At 44.0% G+C, this 24148-nt stretch overlaps 1 protein-coding gene across 1 annotated transcript in view; it reads right to left on the bottom strand.

Annotated features, from left to right (window-relative positions):
* Positions 1 to 24148, bottom strand: part of aff2 (AF4/FMR2 family, member 2) — a gene marked incomplete at both ends in the record, with an annotated part of 184678 nt that overhangs the window by 63491 nt on the left and 97039 nt on the right. The window contains 4 exons of the mRNA XM_083651808.1: positions 6100 to 6154; positions 12514 to 12574; positions 13895 to 13931; positions 16811 to 16897. Of these exons, the coding sequence (XP_083507934.1) occupies positions 6100 to 6154; positions 12514 to 12574; positions 13895 to 13931; positions 16811 to 16897 (240 nt within the window). The remainder of the gene's footprint in view (positions 1 to 6099; positions 6155 to 12513; positions 12575 to 13894; positions 13932 to 16810; positions 16898 to 24148) is intronic.

Consider the following 24148-nt stretch of genomic DNA (forward strand, 5'->3'; position numbering starts at 1 on the left):
GAGACGGCTTACCGCTCGTAGAGGCAAACCCTCCGAACTGCTATCTGATCAGGGGACCAATTTTAAAGGAAGTGACCGCAGCCTCAAGGCTCCGTGCTTGGACCTCCCCTCTTCACCACCTACATGCTCCCCCTCGGCCAGATCATGCGCCACCATGGTCTAAACTTTCACTGCTATGCCGATGACACGCAGCTATACATCTCCACAAAACCATGCACCCACCTCCCCCCCAGGCCCTTGTCAACTGCCTCCGTGAAATAAAATCCTGGATGTCATCTAATCTCCTCAAACTCAACAGTAAAAAGACCGAGCTCATGGTTGTGGCACCGGCGGCACTGCTCAGGAAGGTTGGAGATCTCCTCGACGTAGACGGCTGCTCCATCTCACCATCCACTGAAGTCCGCAACCTGGGCATCCTCCTCGACTCCTCTCTCCTTCCACTCCCACATCAAAACCATCACCAAATCTGCCTTCTACCACCTCAGAAACATCTCCCGACTCCGGCCATCACTCTCTGACTCCGTTGCTGAAACCATCATACACGCCTTCATCACCTTCCGCCTGGACTACTGTAACGGAGTCCTGTTCGGGGTTCCCAACAAAACCCTGGACAGGCTCCAATATGTACAAAACTCAGCCGCCAGGGTTCTGACCCGCACCAAACCCTGGCAGCATATCACTCCCACCCTCATCCACCTCCACTGGCTCCCGGTCAAGTCCCGCATCTTGTACAAAATCCTACTCCTCACCTTCAAATCCCTCCACGCCCTCGCCCCCCAGTACCTGTCTGACCTCCTGCAACCCTACACCCCGTCCCGGAACCTGAGGTCCTCCAACTCGGGTCTCCTCTCCATCCCCCACTCCCGCCTGCGGACCTTTGGGGCCAGAGCCTTCAGCGTGGCGGCCCCCACCCTTTGGAACTCTCTCCCAGCCGAAATCCGCAACGCCCCATCACTGGCTACTTTCAAAACTCTACTCAAAACTCCCCTGTTCAACACAGCCTTCGGCAACTAGTCTCTTCTGTTCCTTGTTGTTCTTTGTTATCCTCTATGTGTGTCCGTCATCTTTTTGTACTTTTGTAAAGCGGCATTGGGTTCCTTGAAAGGCGCTATATAAATCCAAGCTATTATTATTATTATTATTATTATTATTAATCTGCTACCTACCTATAATGTATCTCTACTCTGTATGTTGCTTGCTCTATACTTCTGCCTGATATCTCAAATAAAAGCCTGAAAGACATCTCTGTGGTTATAACCGATCACTCCTCGCGAGCTCTTACCTAAGATCCAGCGAAACTCAGCAAACTTCCTTACAGGTTCACAAGAATTGCTTTGGGGCCCTCTGTACCCCAACCTACCCACGTTACAAAATGGACTGAATTCAATTCAAGTTTGTGAATAATGAGCACTTATTTTACACAATTAAATTTCACAGTGAATACTTGTAAGGAGGATACTGTCAACATTTAGTCTTTATAAAATGGCCACTAACACTAAAGCTTTTTAGATGTCTACAAGTCAAGACTGGTGTAGAGTGTTAACTGTAAGGGAACCTATATTGTATGCTAGGTTGTTGAAACAATGTAGTTAGAAGTGACCTAAAGTTTTGGATGTATTACCTCCGCCAAGGAGGTGATGTTTTCGGTGCCATGGGTCTGTTTGTTTGTCAGCAGGATTACGGAAAAACTACTGAGTTGATTTTCATGAAACTTGGTGGAAGGGTGTAACATGGGCCAAGGAAGAACCCATGACATTTTGGAGTGGATCCGGGTCCGACAAAATTGCATATCATAGCATACTGGACTATTGGCCTTGGCGGAGGTCTGTGCTCTCCGAATGCACTTCTAGTTAATAATTAACATTAATTCAATTAATTATTGCAATGCAATTTTATGATTGAAATTGTATGTTGATGCAAGGACAAAAAGAATGCCCATGATACTTGACTTGAAAGCTAGCTGCAAGATAATACAGACACTTTCCAAACTACACATTAATAATTCACATCTGAATGCCAGGGGGCCCCTTTTGTATTTAGAGGGCTGTGATGGCCCCCCCACCCCGCCGTCTATAAAGCCCGGGTGCACCCCTGGGATTTAACCCAGCAGTGTCACATAAACAGCAATACAGTATATAGAAGGATGGGAACAGCTCAGGAAAGCTGTCTAAATAGCTGGGCCGCCCGCTGAGCTGAGCCACAGGGTCCGATAGAGGCGACGGTGCTCCCCGCTGCGCCGGCCATTTTAACTAGCTGCAGCGCCACTTTCAAATAAGACGGGGGCTTTTAAGCTTGACTTGACTCCGACCAAGGTGATCTGTCATCGCAACCTTCACCGCTTCATCCAGAGAGAGAGCAAGAGAGAGAGAGAGAGAGAGAGAGAGAGGGAGAGCGGGAGAGCGGGAGAGAGAGAGAGAGAGAGCAAGGGAGAGCGGGAGAGAGAGAGAGAGAGCAAGGGAGAGCGGGAGAGAGAGAGAGCAAGGGAGAGCAGGAGAGAGAGAGAGCAAGGGAGAGAGGGAAAGAGAGACACAGTGGGAGAGAGAGAGAAAGCAAGGCAGAGGGAAAGCGAGACAGAGAGAGAGGGAGAGCGAGAGAGAGAGAGAGGGAGAGCAGGAGAAAGAGAGAGAGAGAGCGGGAGAGAGCGAGAGAAAGGGAGAGCAGGAGAGAGAGAGAGAGCAAGGGAGAGAGGGAAAGAGACAGAGTGGGAGAGAGAGAGAAAGCAAGGCAGAGGGAAAGCGAGACAGAGAGGGAGAGCGAGAGAGAGAGGGAGAGCAGGAGAGAGAGAGAGAGAGAGCGGGAGAGAGCGAGAGAAAGGGAGAGCAGGAGAGAGAGAGAGAGTCGGGAGGAATCATGCAACGGTAATTGGGTTGCTATTTTTCTGTCACTATCCAAAGTCATTAGGAACACTCTCTCTCTCTCTCTTCCACTCCTTTATCCCTCTCTCCTCCATCCTGCCCCCCTCTTTCCTCCACTCTTTATTTCAGCTCCCTCCTCTCCCCTGTCTCTTTCCTCTGTGCCAAAAACATATTCATCACACTCCTCTGCTGCCCTCACAGCGCGCTGCCACAGCATACTAATGATAGTGTGTGCATGTGTGTGTGTGTGAGAGAGAGATAGCCTGTGTACATATTTATGCGTGTTTGTCGACATACGTGTTTGTGAGTGCAAGTCTGCATAAGCATGTGTACACTGTATGTACTGTGCTGTATCTTACTCCAGGCTATAAGAGTGTATATATATATATATATATATATATATATATACTGTATATAGCTTGGCGGGCTGCAGGCCTGACGGGCGAGCCCGTGTAGCGGGCGAGCCTAGGAATCAAGCGCGCGTAGCGTGCGAGATCCCTAGTTATATAAAAGGGAGCAAGTGGGATCTGTTTCAGTGGGCAATATCTGTTAAAATTTTTGTCCCACTGATGATGTCACAATGTCTATGACATCAACAGTGATGTCATCAGTGACATCATTATTGACCAAAATCATCTTATGACATCACTGATGATGTTATAGGCACTGATGATGTTATAGTGACAGTGATGTCATCAGTGATGCGAAGTTGAAAATTGTGTGCTGCGCGTGCCAATAGAGCAAGCGAGGCCACGCAGCAGCCGAGCTACGGGCTGAGCTGCGTGCGGCAAGCCCGTGCAGCATATACATATACAGCGTATATATACTGTATGTACATGTACTGTGTTGTATCGTACTCCAGGCTATAAGAGCTTTCTACTGTAATACACCATGCACTCATTTGCTATAAGCCTGTTAACAGCATGCACAGAAAAAATGCCATTGAATTAATCTCTCTCTCTCTCCCTCTCTCTCTCTCTCTCTCTCTCCATCTCTGTCTCTCGCTCGGTCTTCTCTTTCTCCTTCAGTCTCTCACTCCTGTTATCTTTGCCTTGTTATCGGTCTGTCTCTTAGTCTCCCTCCCTCAATGTTTCTCTCTGCCTCTCTGTCCCACAAACTGACTCTCTTCTTCCTTGCCCCCCCCCCCCCCCTGTTTATTTCAATCATTCTCTACGTCTCTGTTATGCAGTCAAAATAAAGAGAGTGGGAATGAGAGATATACAGGTAGAGAGAGGATGTGTGTTAGAAACTAATGGCTTTAGGGTGTTTTCACACATGGGACCCGGGACCGTTTCCATGCACACTTGTCCCCAAATTGACCCCAGGTGCGGTTCGTTTCATGAGTGTGAACGAACGTTGCGTTCTGTCCACTTGAGAAGGTGGTCTGTGCGGAACGCTTTGGCGTACCAACCGTACCCAACCACAGTAGTAGTTGATGACGCAAGTGTACTCTGCAAGTGTTCCGTTCCGTTCCCGAGCACGGAAGAAATTTTGTAATGTGACAGCTGATCAGCGGGGGAGAGGGGAGGGGGGGCAATCCTACTCGGGCACGGAATGGAACGAAAGCAATCATTCCCAGTGAGAAAGCACCCTTAGAGGCAGATAAAGATCAATTTTGAGACAGCGAGAAACAAAGCAAGAGAAAATTTTTCAATATTATGTATATATTCAGTTTCAATATTATGTATTCAATATTATTAATATGTTCAATATTAACCTTTCTGAACCAAAATACATTCCATATCAACATTTCAAAAAAGTTTTTATCTAAATTTGAAAATGTTCACAAACGTTCATGGTCTCCATGGTCTCCACTGTACATAACCCCTATGATTAAAGAATTCGCCAGTTGCTAAAATTCTGAATACATGCTAACTGCCTGTAATTATCAGATACCTTCACCATAATTATAATATCAACTAAAATCACTGTAAATAATCTGTTATTCTCATCCATAATTATAATATCTAGCATCACGGTAATTATATCATCAGAGGGCCAGTTTAAAAGGGGATGAGAGGAGTTGGTATCTTTTCATTAACAGAAAATATCTAATGGATGCTGTCTGATGAGTAGGCTACAGGTGTGTGTTTGCACAGTGGAGGGGGCAACTCTATTATCATGAGAGCCTGATAACAGTGATTAGATGCGAGAGGGCCACTATGCCAGGACAAGGTCTAATGCAATACTGAAAAATCACATTTTACATCAATAAAATGAGCCCACCTCTTCAATGAGCTAATACTGACTGAAGGAATGAACCAACAAGTCGACATGTTGGAGTCGACTGCATGGATGATGCAGCTGCCTCCCGGGCCAATCATTAACAAGTCTCCAAGGTTCATCGAAATTGGAGCAATATGGCCTTTCAGAGTTTTAATTTTGACCTTTAAGTATAGCACATCCATCAGTGTAACTTAAAAATGTTAGAATGTATCATCACTCCTCCAGATTTAGTCAAAATTGGACTAGAGGTGTTTGAATTTAAAATGTTGACCTCATCAAGTGAGTGCATCTTATAAACACTGGTGAAGATTCAGCACTGCTCCAGGTTTTCTCCAAAGTAGACCAGCGAAAATCACATCTAGAAGGGTTTTTGGTAGTATGGCTGGCTTGACACTGGTCAGATCACAATCGATGTTTAAGCCATTAACAATTAAAGTCAAATTTGTAGTAAAGTCTGGCCTTGATTGCTAGAAAGTACACAACTTAGGCTATTGCTAATCTCAACCTTCAGCATCTAAGATGAGTGATGGCCAATAGAGAAGGTGTGTCTAACAGAATTCCATAGCTAATATGCAGTTAAACTCTGTTCCCATTCAGCTACAATGTGGTTACTACAACTGACTTGTAATACCTGATTTTTTTTAAGGTATCACAACTGCTTCTTACCTATTCACCTTTACATTAAAGAGTAAACCCCCAACAGAAAGCCTGATATCGAATGATGGAAAACAGTGCACTGAAATTGCCATCAGTTATTGGCTGATTGGTACCAGGTGATGTCACCTTCTATACTGTAGAAGGTGACAGCACCTGGTACCAAAGATCAAGATGAGTGAAAGGATGAAAGAATTGGAGAGTAAATGGTTTCAGCAAAAATGGGTTGATGGATGAAAGAACAAATATGTAAATGTAGTGGAACTCAATGCACTACTACAGTATAAATGACTGAATGATTGAATGACAGATGCATGGATGAATATATGCATACATAGATAGATGGCTTATTGAGGGATCTCACCTGTTGCTCAGTGTCTTCCTCATCGCTACTGATCTTCAGATCATCCTCCAACATGCTGCACAGAGAGAGAGAGAGAGAGAGCTGTTATTGAAGCCATGACCTGTCTGCTTGTGCCACGTCAGAAAGCCTGGGAGAAGCCCTCTTGGTAAACTGGTTAATTACACAGCCTGAGCGGCGTTGGCTGACGCTGGGGGGAATGAGGAAGTGGGGCAGCGGACGGAATGGCTCGCCCGACAAAACTCTAGCAGATGTTCAGTGTTTTGGGGCTTCAAGCAAGAAAGGGCAGGTTGTTATTGCACCTGGAAACTTTCGCTCTTGACAGTCGCTGACCTACGGCCAGGAATTCCTTGGAAACAAAGAAGAAGCGCTCGGTCCGTCCCGTCATCAGGACTGCAGACGTTTTGGGAGCCAGGGCTTCTAACTAGAGAGAGAAACGTGCCTGCTGCTCCGCTTCCTCTATTAGTTGTGTTTATTTTGTTCAGTGTACTCATGGAATTCCAATCAGCCGATGTGGGCCTTTTGCAGGACATAAACAAATCTAATGATAATAATAATAATAATAAAAAAAAAATACATAAACAGACGGTGGTAGGGATAACGGGTTTTTATACCATATGATATCATTGTGCATCCCTATACCATATGACAGGGCTATTCAACTGGCGGCCCGTGGGCCGAGTCCGGCCCGCCAATCAAGTCCGACCGGCCCGCGAATGAGTTCCCAATTTATTTATTTTATTATTATTATTTATTTATTTTTGATTTCTTTTACAATTAAACCTCATTTACTTATTACACTCGACTGGTTGTTTTTCAGATGTGATGTGAATCTAAAGTGAACTAAACAAGTCAGATCCACTATAAATGTTTTTCAGTAGATGCTGTGATGTAGCCAGAAGAAAGGTGCAATATTAATGTTTTTCAGGAGATGGCGATGTGATGTAGCTAATCAAGAAAGATGCATTATAAATGGTGTTTCAGGAGATGTGTGATGTTGCTAGCTATAGGTTCTAAACAAGAAATATGGTTCAAATGTTTACAGTAGTTTTCCTTTCTTGCTGCACTACAATGTTACAATGCTGTGAGATGGAGCTAAACACAAAAGATGCAATATTAATAGTTTTTCATGAGATACTCAGTATTTAATACTAATACTAATACTAATAATAGAAAAGGAGAAGATACTGAATAATGACATCACAACAGTATAATCCTAATGTTAATTTAAAATTAAATATTCTTCTAAATATGGATAAAAGTCCAAAAAACATAAAATTTTCTTCCTTACAGCACGCCCTACTTAATAATAGTTCCAGCGCGGCTGCGAAAATGTGGTGGCGCATTGTGTCAAGTGTACATATAATGGCTCGGGGAACGGTCCGGCCCCCGGTCCCTTAGGTTTCTGACAATGTGGCCCCCTGAACAATTTAGTTGAATAGCCCTGCCATATGATATCATTGTACATCCCTATAGTATACGATATCATTGTGCATCCCTATAGTATACGATATCATTGTGCATCCCTATACCATATGATTTTGATCACTGGAAATGTCCCTGTAACTTGTGTATAATGTGTATATAGGCATCAGCCGATAACATGACCCCCCTCCTCCTCACCTGCTCCATACCACTCCATTCCCTCAGTGTGTGTGTGTGTGTGTGTGTGTGTGTGTGTGTGTGTGTGTGTGTGTGTGCATTGGCAAGTTCACATGTTATTGCTTTATATAAACCCTCCACACAAACTCCTGTTATTTTAAGCTGGCACTGCTATTGTTATGACAGGAGAATCCCCTTAAGGGATTTTTATTGCCTCACAAACCACTCTTGTCAGTGCTTGCACTGCTAAAAAACACTCCCCAGTGTTGTGGTGGTGTTTTCAAATGGGACCGTGCCAGTTGTGAATACCCGGAGCACAAAAAAGCTCTCGTAGATAAGGGCATAGTGCGGCACGCGCCGATGATAGATATGTTTGAATGAATGAATAATGGGTCCATATTGAATTTCATAAGAAGGGACAGATGGGGAGAGGGAGATAGAGAGAAAGATGGAGGTGATAATGATGGGGGGGGGGAGCGAGTGACGGAGAGGAGGCAAGCAGACAGAGGGATGGAGATTGAGTGGAGAGAGAGACAGAGAGAGAGAGAGAAAGAGCGAGAGAGATGCGTTCAGAGCAGACATGAGGACAGAGGCAGTCAGATATAAATGAATTATGGGCAAAGCGTCTGTGACGTGCGGAGCTTAGAGCGCTGGCGTCAGCTCAGGCAACTCTCTAGGTGCAGATGCTCTTAATTGTCTTCATAAAACTGGATCTCTTTATATAGCCCTCTTTTATAAGGCTGAATGCCATTACTTCTGTGAGTTTGTTCAAGGGGATGCTCATATTTTCCGAAGCCCAATCAAAGCTCGTCTAATGAGTAAATTGCTCATGGTGGTGCTGCCTGGGAGTTGCAGATGCGCAACAAAACACACGCAGAACTATCCCGCTCGCTCCACCGGCTTTAGCAGACAAACTCTCAAACCTGAGTTTTCTCTGCCAAGATCACCGTCCACACACTCACGACGACGCAATTATTTAGATCGGCCTACACACCATTCAACTTTCTTTCCTCATTCACAAATGACAAAAATACAAAAATATAATATACACACCTACATACATGTGCACATTTGTAATACATTTCGGTAAAATCCCTGCGTAAATCGGCTAGTAGACTGTAATGTAATGAATGTTTTTTGGCAGTATTGTCAGGGCATTCTGGGTGAACCACAGCTATGATTGAATTCTGAGGATTGTTGTGCTGACTGGTTCTTGATAAATCGATGGTAAAGTGGTCAGACACACTGGAATGTGAGGATTCTCTGTGTGGACTGCAGGAATATGTTTTCAGTAACAGAAGCAGTAGGATTGGTGTGAATGAAGCCATGCGTTAATGTACGACCTTATGCCAAAAGGATGAACCTTTGTTTTCAACTCTTAGCTAAGCCTTCTTATGCACTTTAGTTGCTGACTCATTCTCATTCTGTGCCTCATTCTTACTGCAGGTACAGGTTCATATTTATATTGTAAATAGTGTTATTGCAATTTACATCTGAATGACTTTACATTGTCCAGTGCATTAGTGCTTGAGTTTTTAGTCCATTAGCTGTTAGAAGTGGAAGTAGAAGATTTCATCCATTGATTCATTGATTCACTGATTCACTGAGTCATTGATTCATCTGTCTTCTTGTGTTGTAGTATTTGCCCTGAAATTTTACTTGGTGGTGACAACGCATCAAAGTGTACACGTTTAATCATCTACCTACACTGGGAATTGAACCACTAACGCTGGCAGTGTCAGTGCATTGCTATAGGCAATTGAACCCCTAACCGTCTCAACTGGTGGAGGGAGTCTTCTCCGCTCTGCTCTACATGTGGCTGCAGCTGAAGACTGGCATCTCAACTGGAGGAGGGAGTCTTCTCCACTCTGTTCTACATGAAGACTGGCATCTCAACTGGAGGAGGGAGTCTTCTCCACTCTGTTCTACATGAAGACTGGCATCTCAACTGGTGGATGGAGTCTTCTCCGCTCTGCTCTACCTGAAGACTGGCATCTCAACTGGAGGAGGGAGTCTTCTCCACTCTGTTCTACATGAAGACTGGCATCTCAACTGGAGGAGGGAGTCTTCTCCACTCTGTTCTACATGAAGACTGGCATCTCAACTGGAGGAGGGAGTCTTCTCCATTCTGCTCTACATGAAGACTGGCATCTCAACTGGAGGAGGGAGTCTTCTCCGCTCTGCTCTACATGAAGACTGGCATCTCAACTGGTGGAGGGAGTCTTCTCCACTCTGTTCTACATGAAGACTGGCATCTCAACTGAAGGAGGGAGTCTTATCCATTCTGCTCTACATGAAGACTGGCATCTCAACTGGAGGAGGGAGTCTTCTCCACTCTGCTCTACATGAAGACTGGCATCTCAACTGGAGGAGGGAGTCTTCTCCGCTCTGCTCTACATGAAGACTGGCATCTCAACTGGAGGAGGGAGTCTTCTCCGCTCTGCTCTACATGAAGACTGGCATCTCAACTGGAGGAGGGAGTCTTCTACGCTCTGCACTACATGAAGACTGGCATCTCAACTGGAGGAGGGAGTCTTCTACGCTCTGCTCTACATGAAGACTGGCATCTCAACTGGAGGAGGGAGTCTTCTACGCTCTGCACTACATGAAGACTGGCATCTCAACTGGAGGAGGGAGTCTTCTATGCTCTGCACTACATGAAGACTGGCATCTCAACTGGAGGAGGGAGTCTTGTACGCTCTGCACTACATGTGGCTGCTTAGCTGATCTGACCGTTATGGGAGTGCAGAGTGAAACTGCCCTCCATGTGAATTCCCTTTTTTCTCTCTAATTTTCCATTAAGGTGAAGGCTAATTGTTGAATGACTTTTTTTGTAATACACCCCAATTTCAATTGGACCTCGTGAACATTCAGCTAAGCATATACCAATTAATCTCAAGAGCGCGATTACTCTTAAATAAAATGAAGAAGTCTATTCATTATCCTGAACATTTAACGCTATGAGCATCACAGGGCGGAAAAGAGAATAGGCTAATGGTAGCAGTAAATTAGGCTATGCATTGTTTTTTAATCAATACATTTCAACCTTATATTTCAACCTTACCAAAGCAGACTTTTTATATGCTTGGATGAAAGTTGCAAAAAATTACACTTGAAAATGAGCCTGCAACTAATGAAAAGAAAAGGGAAAACGGTTGAATAAGCCTCATCGGGCACCACAGACATCGTCCTAATGGAGACATAATGAACTATTTAACCATGGTACCGACCAAAGCTTACAGGCTGAGCTGTAACTTCAATCAAAGCATCAAGTTGACTTAGTGCAGACTGAGATTCCCTCCTTTTTTCTGGACTTGCGGGATGTTTGCATCATCGTTTGGTTGCTAAAAGTCTTCTTTTAATCCTCACAGCAGTTTCTTTTTGATTAACTTTCATCAAATGTATAAATAATACGTGGCACTCGTAGAGGTGACAACATTTAGCTGCAACACTGTGCTGTTCTCTTTTTCTTACTTTACAGCTCTTTGTCCTCCAAATAAAGGCATTTTATATTTACCACAAAGTTGTTCCTGAACCTGGATTTATATACTTTCTTGACACAAAAAAACAAACAATATTGTTTTATATTCAGTTCCTCCCAACCCATGAGCACATAGTAATAATGATAATAATTGATTGGATTTATATAGCGCCATTCAAGACACTCAAAGTGCTTCACATATCAGGGGAGGGAACTCAACTCATCCACCACCGATGTGTAGCACCCACCTGGGTGATGCACGGCAGCCAGTTTGTGCCAGAACGCTCAACATACATCAGCTATCATGGTGGCGAGTTGAGGACTGAATGTGCTAATTAAGTAACAGGGATGATTAGGTGGCCATGATTGAAGGAAGGCCTGTGTGGGAATTTAGCCAGGGCACCGGGGTTACACCCCTACTCTTGCAAAGAGTGGGATCTTTAATGACCACAGAGAGTCAGGACCTCGGGTTTAAGGTCTCATACGAAGGACGGTGCTCGCTCACTCACAGGACAGAGTCTTTCCTGTCTCTGCCGTGGGGCATTGGGGAGATTATTCATCAGATCAGAGTGGAAGAGCACCTCCTCCTGGTCCTCCAACACCACTTCCAGCACCAGTCTCCCATCCAAGGAGTATCCTAGGCCAGACCTGCTTAGCTTCCCAAGGAAAGCCAGTCATGTAATGTGAAGCATTGATAGAAAGTAACTAAGTATATTGACTCAAGTACAATTTTGAGGTAATGGGATATGAGTTCCATTTTGTGAGACTTTATACTTCTTTTCCTTCATGACATTTCAGAGGGATTTTTTTTTTTTTTTTTTTTTTTACTCCACTACACTTATCTGATGGCTGGAGTCACTACTTACTTTGCAGAATGAAGTTTTACATGTGATTAGATGATAAAATATGTTTCATTGTTAGAGTCTAAACTCCCCAACAGTACATGTACTGTAGCACTTAGACCAACAACATTAAAATACTTCATATAGGTTAATGCATAAATAATGTAACTGACAGAATGTTGACTTTTACTGTTGAGACTTCAGTACATTTTACTGCTAATACTTGAGTGCAGGAGATTTATTTTTTAAGCATTTTTCCATAATGATATTGTGACTTTTACTTAAGTCAATTGGAGTATTTTTCCACTGCTGTGAAGCTAGTTTGAAATCCTGATGTGCTCCAAGTGCGATGCATCTCCTCCTGAATCAAACAAGTTTGAAACTAACAAATAATCGTTGTGTTTATGCGCACACATGTGTATGTGTGTGTGTGTGTGTGTGTGTGTGTGTGTGTGTGTGACACGAGAGAGAGACAGGGAGAGAGATACTCACGACTTTTGTGGTGCAGTTGGTGGCTTAGCGGCAGGCTTGTTAGCTGATACAGTGCATCGCTCTGCAACACAACCACACAGACAGAGAGGGCAGCCATTTAAATATCACTGTTCTCGCATGCATCGGCCATTCTACTGGGGGTGCAACTAAGTAGTCAGATGAAATGTCTATATGTAAACGGACATCTGCGGCTGAAATTGTCTTTCAGAGGCTCTTTCATTTTTAAAGCTAGAGTGTATCAAATGAAACGAGAAGACCTAAGAAGGCATCCATTAGTACCTGTTATGCTACCTTGTCGGCAAGTGTGCTAAATAATGCTGAAGACTAAGCTTAATTTATACTTATTAGAAAGTGTCGACTCAAGTCCTGTCGCCAGACCAAGCATAAATTGGGCTTTAGGGTACATTTTGGCAAGGTAAAAACTGGCATGGCCATTTTCAAAGAGGTGCCTTGACCTCTCACAGCATTCATTTTTCTATGGTGTTCCCCAAGGTCTGTGTCTTATTTTTTAACCTTTTGTAAAAAAGGTAAAAGAAGGGCCACTTCTGATTGTTGAAATAATTCTGATGACCACCTTCCCAAATTAATGATAGGCTATCATTCTGATATCTTGATGTGAGAGGTCATCCATGGCCCACTAGATGGCACTCTGATGCCCAGTGGGCCCTGGCCCAGTGCTTGAGAAGCACTGTATGCAGAATATATACTGTAAGGTGACAATAATTTTTTTGATCATTGTAAAGCAACAGCATAGTAAAGTATATTAATGTGATGTGTGTAGTTCTTTATAGATCTAGCCTCTTCATTTTGCTCTCAAAGTGCACCAGGTTGATGCATTTGACTTTGAAATGTACCTAAATTTCTTCCAGGGTGTGTGTGTGTGTGTGTGTGTGTGTGTGTGGATGGGGGAGGGGGTACCCCCCTAATGGGTTATGCATTGCTGTCTCATCTTGCACCCCTTGGTTGCAAAGCCTTAATCGCCCATGCTTGCATGTCTTGGTGTGTGTGTGTGTGTGTGTGTATGTGTGTGTGTGTGTGTGTATGTGTGTGTGTTTATTATTGTTTGAGAGGGAGACAGACTAATCGCCGTAGATGTGTATTATTATTATTGTCACACTGGAAAACATGACACCATGTTCCAATGTTATTTAATTTGTGTACGTGTGTGTGTGCATGCGTGCGTGCGTGCGTGCGTGTGTGTTTTCTGTGTTATGGAAACCCATAAAAGCCATCTCGGGCTCTTAAATGCTGATTTGTCCAGCTGCGTCTGTTTTTTTTACTTATTTTAATCCAATTACATTTATTTTGGATGAATTACTCTTCTGCTGGTGCTTAATTGTCACAGAGATTCTATGTGACTGTTGCATGCTGGGGAACTTACTCTGGGTGCTGTAGACTGAGGACACATGCTGTGACTCCTAGAGAGAGAGAGAGAGAGAGAGAGAGAGAGAGAGAGAGAGAGAGAGAGAGAGAGAGAGAGAGAGAGAGAGAGAGAGAGAGAGAGAGAGAGAGAGAGAGAGAGAGAGAGAGAGAGAGAGAGAGAGAGAGAGAGAGAGAGAGGGGCGTTGAATGAATAACCCAAGCAGATGTCATGAGGGGCTGAGTTCGTCATCACAGTGTTTTCTAATTCATAAACGCAGATTAGCAGAATTCACTGCTTCTGTGTTTATGTCCCCTTTTCTTTGGACAGCACCACATTTGCTCATTTGCATATTGTGAAAGTGCTTCTTAAAAAACACACACACACACACACACACACACACACGCACGCATGCACGCACACACACACACAGACACACACACACACACACACACACACACGCACACACACACACACAAACACACGGCCAAAAAGCGCCATCTGCTCCTCTGTTGTTTTAGTCAGACAGACAAACACTGCTATTTCAGAAATGGCTGTTAATGTAACATTTTTATTTACGTCTTAATATGACAAATATGTGACACAGTCTGGTGAAAGGATTGTTTTCTCTCCATATTACACAAGGTTAGATGTTGAAGAATGCACTCAATATAACAACGGTTTTAGGATCTCTAAATACTTATAATTTCTTAGCAAACTAAGCTTGTTCGGGGCAAACCAAACTTGTTCATCAACTTTCATGACGATTTTCTCTGAATGTCGCTGTTAGGAATACGAACATTCAAATAATTACATCTTACAATCTATTCTCAGATTCCAATGTGTGACACATCATTTGAAAGCTTACAATCTGCACTTTCATAATCTGTAAACAACTGAAAAATGACATTGGCCAATTGCCCAAAATACTGAGCCTGACCGATACTGGATTTTTGGGGCCGATACGATATTAGGCCGTGTGTCCATATGGCTTCTTTTCCTAAGCTCCAGCGTCTTTTTTAAGTTGTTTCCAATGAGAAGAGAGCGTATGAGAGCGCCTACGGCTGTCTAGAGAGAGTTCGCTGCAACCAGCCTCTATTTTCAGAGCGCTCCGGCATTTTTGTGTGCCGGCTCCCAGCGCTTCCAGCTGAAAATGTTGAACTTTTCAGAAAGACGCTGGTGTCGGGCGCTCCGTTTCATGCAACTAATCATAATGGAGAAACTATCACAACAGAGACAGAAACGCCCAATTGTGGGAGCAGATTAGGCTGGACATTGAATATTTCTGGTGAGTGTTGCGCTAAATCACAGTATGTGTTGTTAGCTTGTTGTTAGCTGTCAGCTATCAAGCTAGCTACCGCTGCTGAGCTAATGTTTTCCCCCCCAATCTGCTTCCTTGCATATTGTGCACTTGGATCAGTGCTCCCCAGCGTACTTCCAGCATTTAAATGTCAGGAATAGACGCCATATGGCCTGAGGGAGTTAAAAAATTCCGATATCGATATATCGGCCAATATTCTTATATTATATAGACATTATATTACAGACATATATAGACATTATATCGATAAATCGGTGATCAGCCAATATCCCTGTCACATATTCCAACAATTGATATTACAGATTCCAAGGTGTCATAGAGCGTCAAGGAACATGAGAAATTATTTCCACAAGAACAAATGAACATTTGCCACCACCTCTCTCTTATTAAAGTGGTCATCCCAGCATAGGCGTAAATATCCAGCACTTAATTAACTTGCAACACTGCGCAGAATAAGCCAATGGTAAATCTGATTCCGTCACAGCAATCACTGCCCCAGTGAATTTATGAATCCATGCCCATTTGAGCCCCGACTTTATGTGACAGGATGCAGTTAATGATGAGTTTTATGATGAGCCCCTAGGTCTGTATGTCAAAGCATTTTCAAACGTTATTAGCAAAATCACTTGACACAGGAAGTAGTACAAACCAGCAGAGATACGAATGAGAGTGGTAAAGGAAAGGAGTAGTAAGGGACAGTAAAGGACAGATTTGATAAATAGTTAGTTCCCATTAAATGTTCCATGACATGAAAAAACTACAACACGTGGTTAGCTCTAACGTCATAGTTTGTTTTCTTGATGTGAATTGGCCATAACATGTTTGTCTAACCACTGGATCATGAAAATAGTTCAAGAATAGAATAAGCCTTCCTTCATAACATCTGACTGGACATAATAGACCGAAAAAGGGAATTGCATAAATTTGACAGCACAATTCTTTACAGAATAGGTACTGGGGTACTGCACACCTTCAGAAACTGTCCTGTGTCTAATGGAGGTGCCAGGCAAAATTTGAACATTTAGGCGACTTTTAGGTGACTTAAGAATGCAATGAACGGCCCTTAAAGTATTCCAAGTAGGAATCTTGTGCAAGATTTGTCAACATAGGTTGCTGAGATGCAGTTATCTGATGGCACGCCAACGTGGCGGCATACAATGTAAATGCTACTTTTAGCATGACTTTTAACATGTTTATACAGTTGCTACAGTAACATAATACTACAGTAGCTAGCTAAGATTAACATTGCTAAATATCACTGACATAACATTAGCTGTTGCATGTGGAACAGTATTTCACATTGGTAAGACAATCTCACAGGTTTCCATGTTTCTCCCCTGGTTTTCCCAAGTCAAACCACTGAGGTTGTAATTACAAACTATACCAAACCAGCTGTGAATTTAGAATGGCCTACTTGACTCTGTTAGTGGGATGGAGGCTCCACCCACACTGACCTTTGTTTGGGAGGAGGCTCCACCCACACTGAGCTTGTTTGGGAGGAGGCTCCACCCACACTGAGCTTGTTTGGGAGGAGGCTCCACCCACACTGACCTTGTTTGGGAGGAGGCTCCACCCACACTGAGCTTGTTTGGGATGGAGGCTGCACCCATACTGACCTTGTTTGGGATGGGGAACTTGCTCTGCTCAGCCTTTCCTGGAGTGTGTATGGCTGTGAGAGGAGGAGGCCAGGAATGGGTCATCTCCTAAGCGCGCGTACACGTGAACACACGCACGCACACACACACACACACACACGTACGGATGCACGCACGTGCACACACACACACGCACACGCACACACACACACACACACACACACACACACACACACACAATGCATATTCCGTTAAAAACAATAGAAGCAATACTAAACTAATTTGCTACTTTGAATTATACATTTGTCTTCTCGCTCTCATCACATTGTTAGCATTGTTGGCATCAGTTCAAACTAAAGTGCTAGGTGGTAGAGCTGACAATTGTCTCTGGTTTCAACTTTCAAGGTAGAAGACTAACGAGTCTAACGAGGGAGACTAACAATGAATTAAATATGGTGCCAAGATAGAATCTTTTCGCTCAGAATGTGGGAAGTGCCTGGCGAGGAAATATAATGACTGAAATTGAGCCAAGTGTGGAGGCATTATTTAATTCACTAGTCTGAGGAGTGTGTGATATGAAAGCGAGAGGGGTATGTGATAAGAATATATGAAACGGATTGCTTATGAAATATCTTTGATGCAGAGGAGCAGAGTCAGCGTTCAATCTGAAACATCCCACTGGACCAGACTGTATTATAACTTCTACTACAACCTGGGAGATGAGTGGGGAGCTGGGGCCACGCCAGAGACCAGGAGCTCAGATGGAGGAGCGCAAAGTTGTTGATTGACCAAAATGAAGGCTGACTCCACTGTGCTGCGTTACTGAGCCTGACTCCACTGTGCTGCGTTACTGAGCCTGACTCCACTGTGCTGCGTTACTGAGCCTGACTCCACTGTGCTGCGTTACTGAGCCTGACTCCACTGTGCTGCGTTACTGAGCCTGACTCCACTGTGCTGCATTTCTGAGCCTGACTCCACTGTGCTGCGTTTCTGAGCCTGACTCCACTGTGCTGCGTTACTGAGCCTGACTCCACTGTGCTGCGTTACTGAGCCTGACTCCACTGTGCTGCGTTACTGAGCCTGACTCCACTGTGCTGCGTTACTGAGCCTGACTCCACTGTGCTGCGTTACTGAGCCTGACTCCACTGTGCTGCGTTACTGAGCCTGACCCCACTGTGCTGCGTTACTGAGCCTGACTCCACTGTGCTGCGTTACTGAGCCTGACCCCACTGTGCTGCGTTACTGAGCCTGACTCCACTGTGCTGCGTTACTGAGCCTGACTCCACTGTGCTGTGTTACTGAGCCTGACTCCACTGTGCTGCGTTACTGAGCCTGACTCCACTGTGCTGCGTTACTGAGCCTGACTCCACTGTGCTGCATTTCTGAGCCTGACTCCACTGTGCTGCGTTACTGAGCCTGACTCCACTGTGCTGTGTTACTGAGCCTGGCACCAGCATCCTCCTGCAATTATTCCACTCACAGTCTTCTCACTTTCCATTTCTGTAGAAGTAGAAGCTTCAATTAGTCAACAAGATAAGGATGTGTATGTGTGTGTGTGTGTGTGTGTGTGTGTGTGTGTCCAGTGGTTAGATAATCTGTTAAGTATTGGCTTTTTGCCTTTCTTCTCTATCCTTCACCCTCACACACACACACACACACACACACACACACACACACACACACACACACACACACACACACACACACACACACACACACACACAGGAAAGTTACTGCACATAACGGTAATTCTGCTACTGTATATACCTGACGAAGCCTCCTGTGTGATGTGAAATGTTATTTGTTTGGTGTGGGAATAAAGCACAGGAGGATCATTATGGTGTGCGGTAACCTATTTTTTCTAAGTTAACCTCCTGAGTCCCGACCCCATTAGCTGCATTGGATTTTTGATTTCTCTTTGCTATTTGGGATTACTTCGGAAAACTAAGTACTAATAAAAAATAAAAAATAAAAAAAAGTAAGTAGAAAATAGTTAAAAATTATGTCCTCACATAAGGTCACTGGTGCAATCTTTCCGTTAACACAATAAAGTCACCAACTTGTAATAAAGTATTTCTCTTTAACACATTGAGTGCCAGCCATTTTTTCATCCTGTAGGTAAGTTGTGCCAGGGTTTTTTTTGAGGATTCTGGCTCATTTTACAAGAGCCGAGGATTATTTTCTGTTAAGAATTCATGAACACCAATCATCTAAAAATAACTAATAGAATGTGTGCTTTCTCTGTCTAAAAGAGTTAGTTTGCAGAGTTAGTAGTTATGTAGATATTAGCCGTTGAGTACAGCATGGTTTCAGCGTCTGGAAATTTATTCAGAGATAAATGGCTTTTTGTGAAATTTGACAGAACAGTCACTTTAACCATTCATTTTTGGCATCAGTAAGACCGTCAGACATTCTAAACAATAGTTTTGAACAGTAATTTCCTCCATAACAACAGGAAACACCCCTCTCATTCAAACTCCTCCCTCCGTGTGTCTTCTCCTCCTTCCTCCTGGCTCTACAGCGGGCGTGTCAGAAGCGCGTTGCTGCTGCCTGCCTGCCTGCCTGCGTGCCTGCCTGCCTGCTTGCCTGCGTGCGGACGCTCCTTGTGCGAGTCAAGATGGGCCGGGGAATGCGTGGGCGATGGGCAGATGTTGATTCTGGCCTTTCTGAGGTGTTTCAAAGTGTGTTTCACCTATAATCTATTTTGCAAATCGCTCTCCGCTCTCTGTGTGCGGCTGCCTGCGCGGCCGCTCTCGGGCAAGACAAGTCTGGAATGGATTAATGTAAAATCGCCTCGCCATTTCCTTGAATGGCTTGCTCCCGCGGCAGTTTTTTCTTTGATTTCGCTCGTCTGGGGGAGCACTGTCAACACTTAGTGGGTCGGTAAAATAGATTATACACATTCTCTTGCTCCAATAGTGATCTCGAAGATGTAAAAGTTGTTGATTGATGTCCCACCGTCAAAAAAAAAAAATGTTTATGTAAGACGAGATATCTCGGCTCTGGCACTCAAGCGTTGGATTATGTAAGACGAGATACCTCGGCTATGGCACTTAACGTGTTAATTGAATGCCTATCATGGCTGTGCAAAAATAAAATGTCTGCAGAAAAACATCCTCCAGCTCAGAGAGGTTGCCTGTTATCCGATACAGCAATTTTTCACCTGCTGTCAGATCAACATGCCCTGGAAACATATGTATGATTTATACTATTTATTATTTATATTTATACTTGATATTTATTGTTTATATTTATATTTTATACTACACCCAATAACTATTTAGACTCTTGTAAACTATTATAGTGTCTTCCCTTATCTCCCAAAATAATGTTTTCTCACTTACATCTTCACCTCAGAAAACGGAAAGATTAACCCACTGTCCTCGAACAAGTGCTGCAACTTAGGAAAGATTAACCCACTGTCCTCACACAAGTGCTTCAACTTTATCAACACTGTACTTTGTTACTAATGCAATTCTTTTTTCAAACCTGCATGTCTTTACAAACTTCAAAGGGTCCTAAGCATAAATCAACAAGTTTCATCCATACAATTTGATCAGGTTTATTACCTTGGCCACGTTTGTCTCGGGAGTGCTGGTAGAAGGATTTGGTTGATTTGCTAGCCATCTTGTATTGACAGGAAGTCGATTTTTCTTCTTCTACTACGAAAAAATTGTAGTTTAGGTGTCCCCAAGTGAGGACAAGAGGTCTGAGTTCATCAGAAATAAGTATTATAGTGTAGAAACGGAAAAATGTGATGTCCTCGCAGGAACCCCGGGGGACTCAGGAGGTGTAGTTGCTGATACCAGCACCGGTTGAAAAAGTCTTGGATGATGTGCATTCATTTAAATCTTTCAATGATAATTCTGCTGCCAAAGCAAAGTAACGGCACAAACACACTGGATCTGAGAATGGTGCCTGCGTGAATTCCTCTCGAGCAGGAGCCTGGCCGAATCACCAGAAGCACTCTGTTTTGCTCCACGCCGGTCACAACTTGTACCGACTTCCTGCCTGGCTGCACACAATCGCTCGCGGCTCGCATCAAAAATAGACCAGACGCGGAAACTATCAGTGCAGGCCGTGAGCTGCCCGTGCCACGCCGCGGCCAGTGGGCTAGTTCATGGTTTTACAGAGGAAGCTGCGGAAGTGATCCTGAAAGATGTAGTTCCTCGAATGGCCAATTGAGGCTGGACCCAAAAGGGAGTCGTTCCCGTTCACCTCATGTTAAAATGCCCCACTTTGTAACGGTGATTAAGCATGTTTACAGAGCTAAGTTCACCTTTCATAACAACTGTATGGGGAGTGTTTATTTCCTTATTCCCCACCATATTTCGGGGCTGTTTTAACTTAGAAAACAGGGAGGTCACGACTACCCAGACAATTTTCACTTTTAAACAGTTACATTTCTGTATAAATTATTACAATATACTCCTGTGAGGTGGGGATGCGTTTAGCTGCTGCTGGGCAGGGGGTGCAAAACTCGGCATAACACCTGGACACTAGTGCAAGGTGAACTGCTATCTTCCCTGGCATGTGCGCAAGTGCAAATAGGTGATATCGCCTGTACCAAGATAGGGCCCCATGAGGCTTTTGAGCTACGTCTTTAATTCAATGTCATAATGACTACACCTGTATATCCTGGTACAGTGGTTTAACTAAAGGTCAAAGGACAGGCTTCAACTAGAACGACCGCAACGCGGACTTATGCCTCCGCCATTAGTTCATTCTTGAGTCCAAGTGGATGTTGGAGCCAAATTGGAAGAAATTGCATCAAGGCGTTTCTTTGCAGAATTGGATATTTGAGCCAAATGTGAAGAAATTTAGTCAAGGTGTTACTGAGATATGGCGTTACCGAGCTTGAAAATGGCATTTGAGAGGTCACAGTGACCTTGACCTTTGACCTTTGACCACCAAAATCTAATCCGATCATCCTTGAGCCTAATTGAATGTTTAAGGTGAATGTGATGAAATTCCGTCCAGGCGTTCCTCAGATATCGCGTTAACAAGCTTGAAAATGGCGTTCGAGAGGTCACAGTGACCTTGACCTTTGACCTTTGACCACCAAAATCTAATCAGATCATCCTTGAGCCTAAGTGAATGTTTAAGGCGAATCTGATGAAATTCCGTCCAGGCGTTCCTCAGATATCGCGTTAACAAGCTTGAAAATGGCGTTCGAGAGGTCACAGTGACCTTGACCTTTGACCTTTGACCACCAAAATCTAATCAGATCATCCTTGAGCCTAAGTGAATGTTTAAGGCGAATCTGATGAAATTCCGTCAAGGCGTTCCTCAGATATGGCGTTAACAAACATCCGTACGGACGGCCGTACGTACGTACGTACGGACGGACGGACAACCCGGATCCATAATGCCTTCGGCCTGGCTTCGCCGGCGGAGGCATAAAAAGCCCAAAACAAACTAATGAGGGTTATTCTTCACCTCAATCAAAGAACGCCTATTAGTCCAATCCATTTTAAAGAGTTGAATTGGCTCCTCGTTGAAAGTAGAGTTCTACAGTTGCAACTCATCACGGTCTATAAAATATTGCATGACCATTGTCCAAATTACTTTACTAAGTATTTTCGAAAGCTCATGGCCAGAACACGAGAGCTAGTGTAGCGGACTTGAAAGGTGGGGAGAAGTACATTCCTCTTATCTGGTGGCGAGAGGCTTAATCAGCATTGTGGGAACACGTTTGCATTGGCTTGAATGTAACAGATGTTCACTTATGTAAAAGTTGCACACTCTAGCTTTAAAGGAAGCCTCCGCTGATTTTTAACGGGCTTTGTACCATTACAACATCAGTAGTATTTCAGAAAACTGTGAACGGTTTTGAAGTCATTCATTTAGTTTGACAGTTATTGAGAGCTGATTTGAATTAAGGTGTGCACCAGTGGTGTCATTTGTGCATGAATGACATCACTGGTCCAACAATAATAATTTGTCTAGTTGTCAGAATCAGAAGCAGAATCACTTTTATTGCCACAATAATGCAAGATTACATACAAGGAATTTGTCTTAATGCCACACACACACACACACACACACACACACACACACACACACACACACACACACACACACACACACAGTTAAGTTAAGTCTTACATGAGGTCAGAAGGTTATGAGTTGAAAAGGCCACTGGCATCACAATTACCCATGATGCATCTCTTCACCACCTCTGGAGTGGATGAGTCATATTCATCAGATGACTCATTCCTCCACATGTGTGTGTGTGTGTGTGTGTGTGTGTGTGTGTGTGTGGAGCACCAGACATGATTCAAGATTCCCAAGTATGAGTTGAATCTGTGTGTGTGTGCATGCGTGCGTGTGAGTGTGTGTGTGTGTGTGTGTGTGTGTGTGTGTGCGTGTGTGTGTGTGCATGCGTGCGTGCGTGTGAGTGTGTGTGCGTGTTTCCCCTCTCAGCAGTCATAATTTACTTGCCCTGACGACATACCCCGCGTTGCTAGGCAACTCTTGTGACATCATCGTCTACCTCTCAGAAGAGCTCCTGTGTTTTGACAGACGGCGCTCCTGATGGTCTGTATGTGTGTGTGTGTGTGTGTGTAAATGTGTTGACTAGATTTGTGTTAAAAGGTTGTTACTACAGCCACTTGATGTGTCTCGCTCTCTCACTCACCCATCACTCACATGCACGCACGCAAACACACACACACACACAAACGCACACGCGTGCACGCACGCACACACACACACACACACACACACACACACACACACACACACACACACACACACGTAACTGATATAGTTGTTATCTATCCTTGCACTGTCCACACCTAAACACATACAGTAAACACGCAAAATGTTGAACACGCAAACTTAGTTGAAGATGAGGGACTTGACCTCTTTGGCTCTTTTTAAAGCACATACTGTATATAAGTACAATGGCGAATGAATCAATTGGTGTTTGTTTCAAGTTCTGTGTTCAGCCACAGCTATGCCATTTTACGTGCGCTCGGGCTGAAACCTTCAGGGTGTGTAAAGGGCACCCCTGGGCGTGACCTGATGGTGCCACTCTCTTCTCCCAAACTGCCAAAAAGTCAGTGAAGCCTAGAAAAAGGCAGAGTGTGGGCAGCTTCACGGTGTCACTGGAACAGTAAAACTCTCCAAAGCAGCCATGTTTGTGACAATTGACTTGTCACAGAACAGGGAAAACGAAGCTTCGGGCTTCAGCTCCGATCCGCCTCGCCTCACATTCTGAACTCCCTGATCTTTCCACTTGACACGGCTAAAAACCCCAGACTGAATTCAATAGGGGCACCAATATTATTGACAAAAGCTTTTCATGCAGCTCACAGCACACTATCTGTCACACAGCCAGTTGGCCACCATATT

Source organism: Poromitra crassiceps (genome assembly GCF_964638095.1).
Source record: "Poromitra crassiceps genome assembly, chromosome: 15".
Classification (NCBI taxonomy): Eukaryota; Metazoa; Chordata; class Actinopteri; order Beryciformes; family Melamphaidae; genus Poromitra; species Poromitra crassiceps.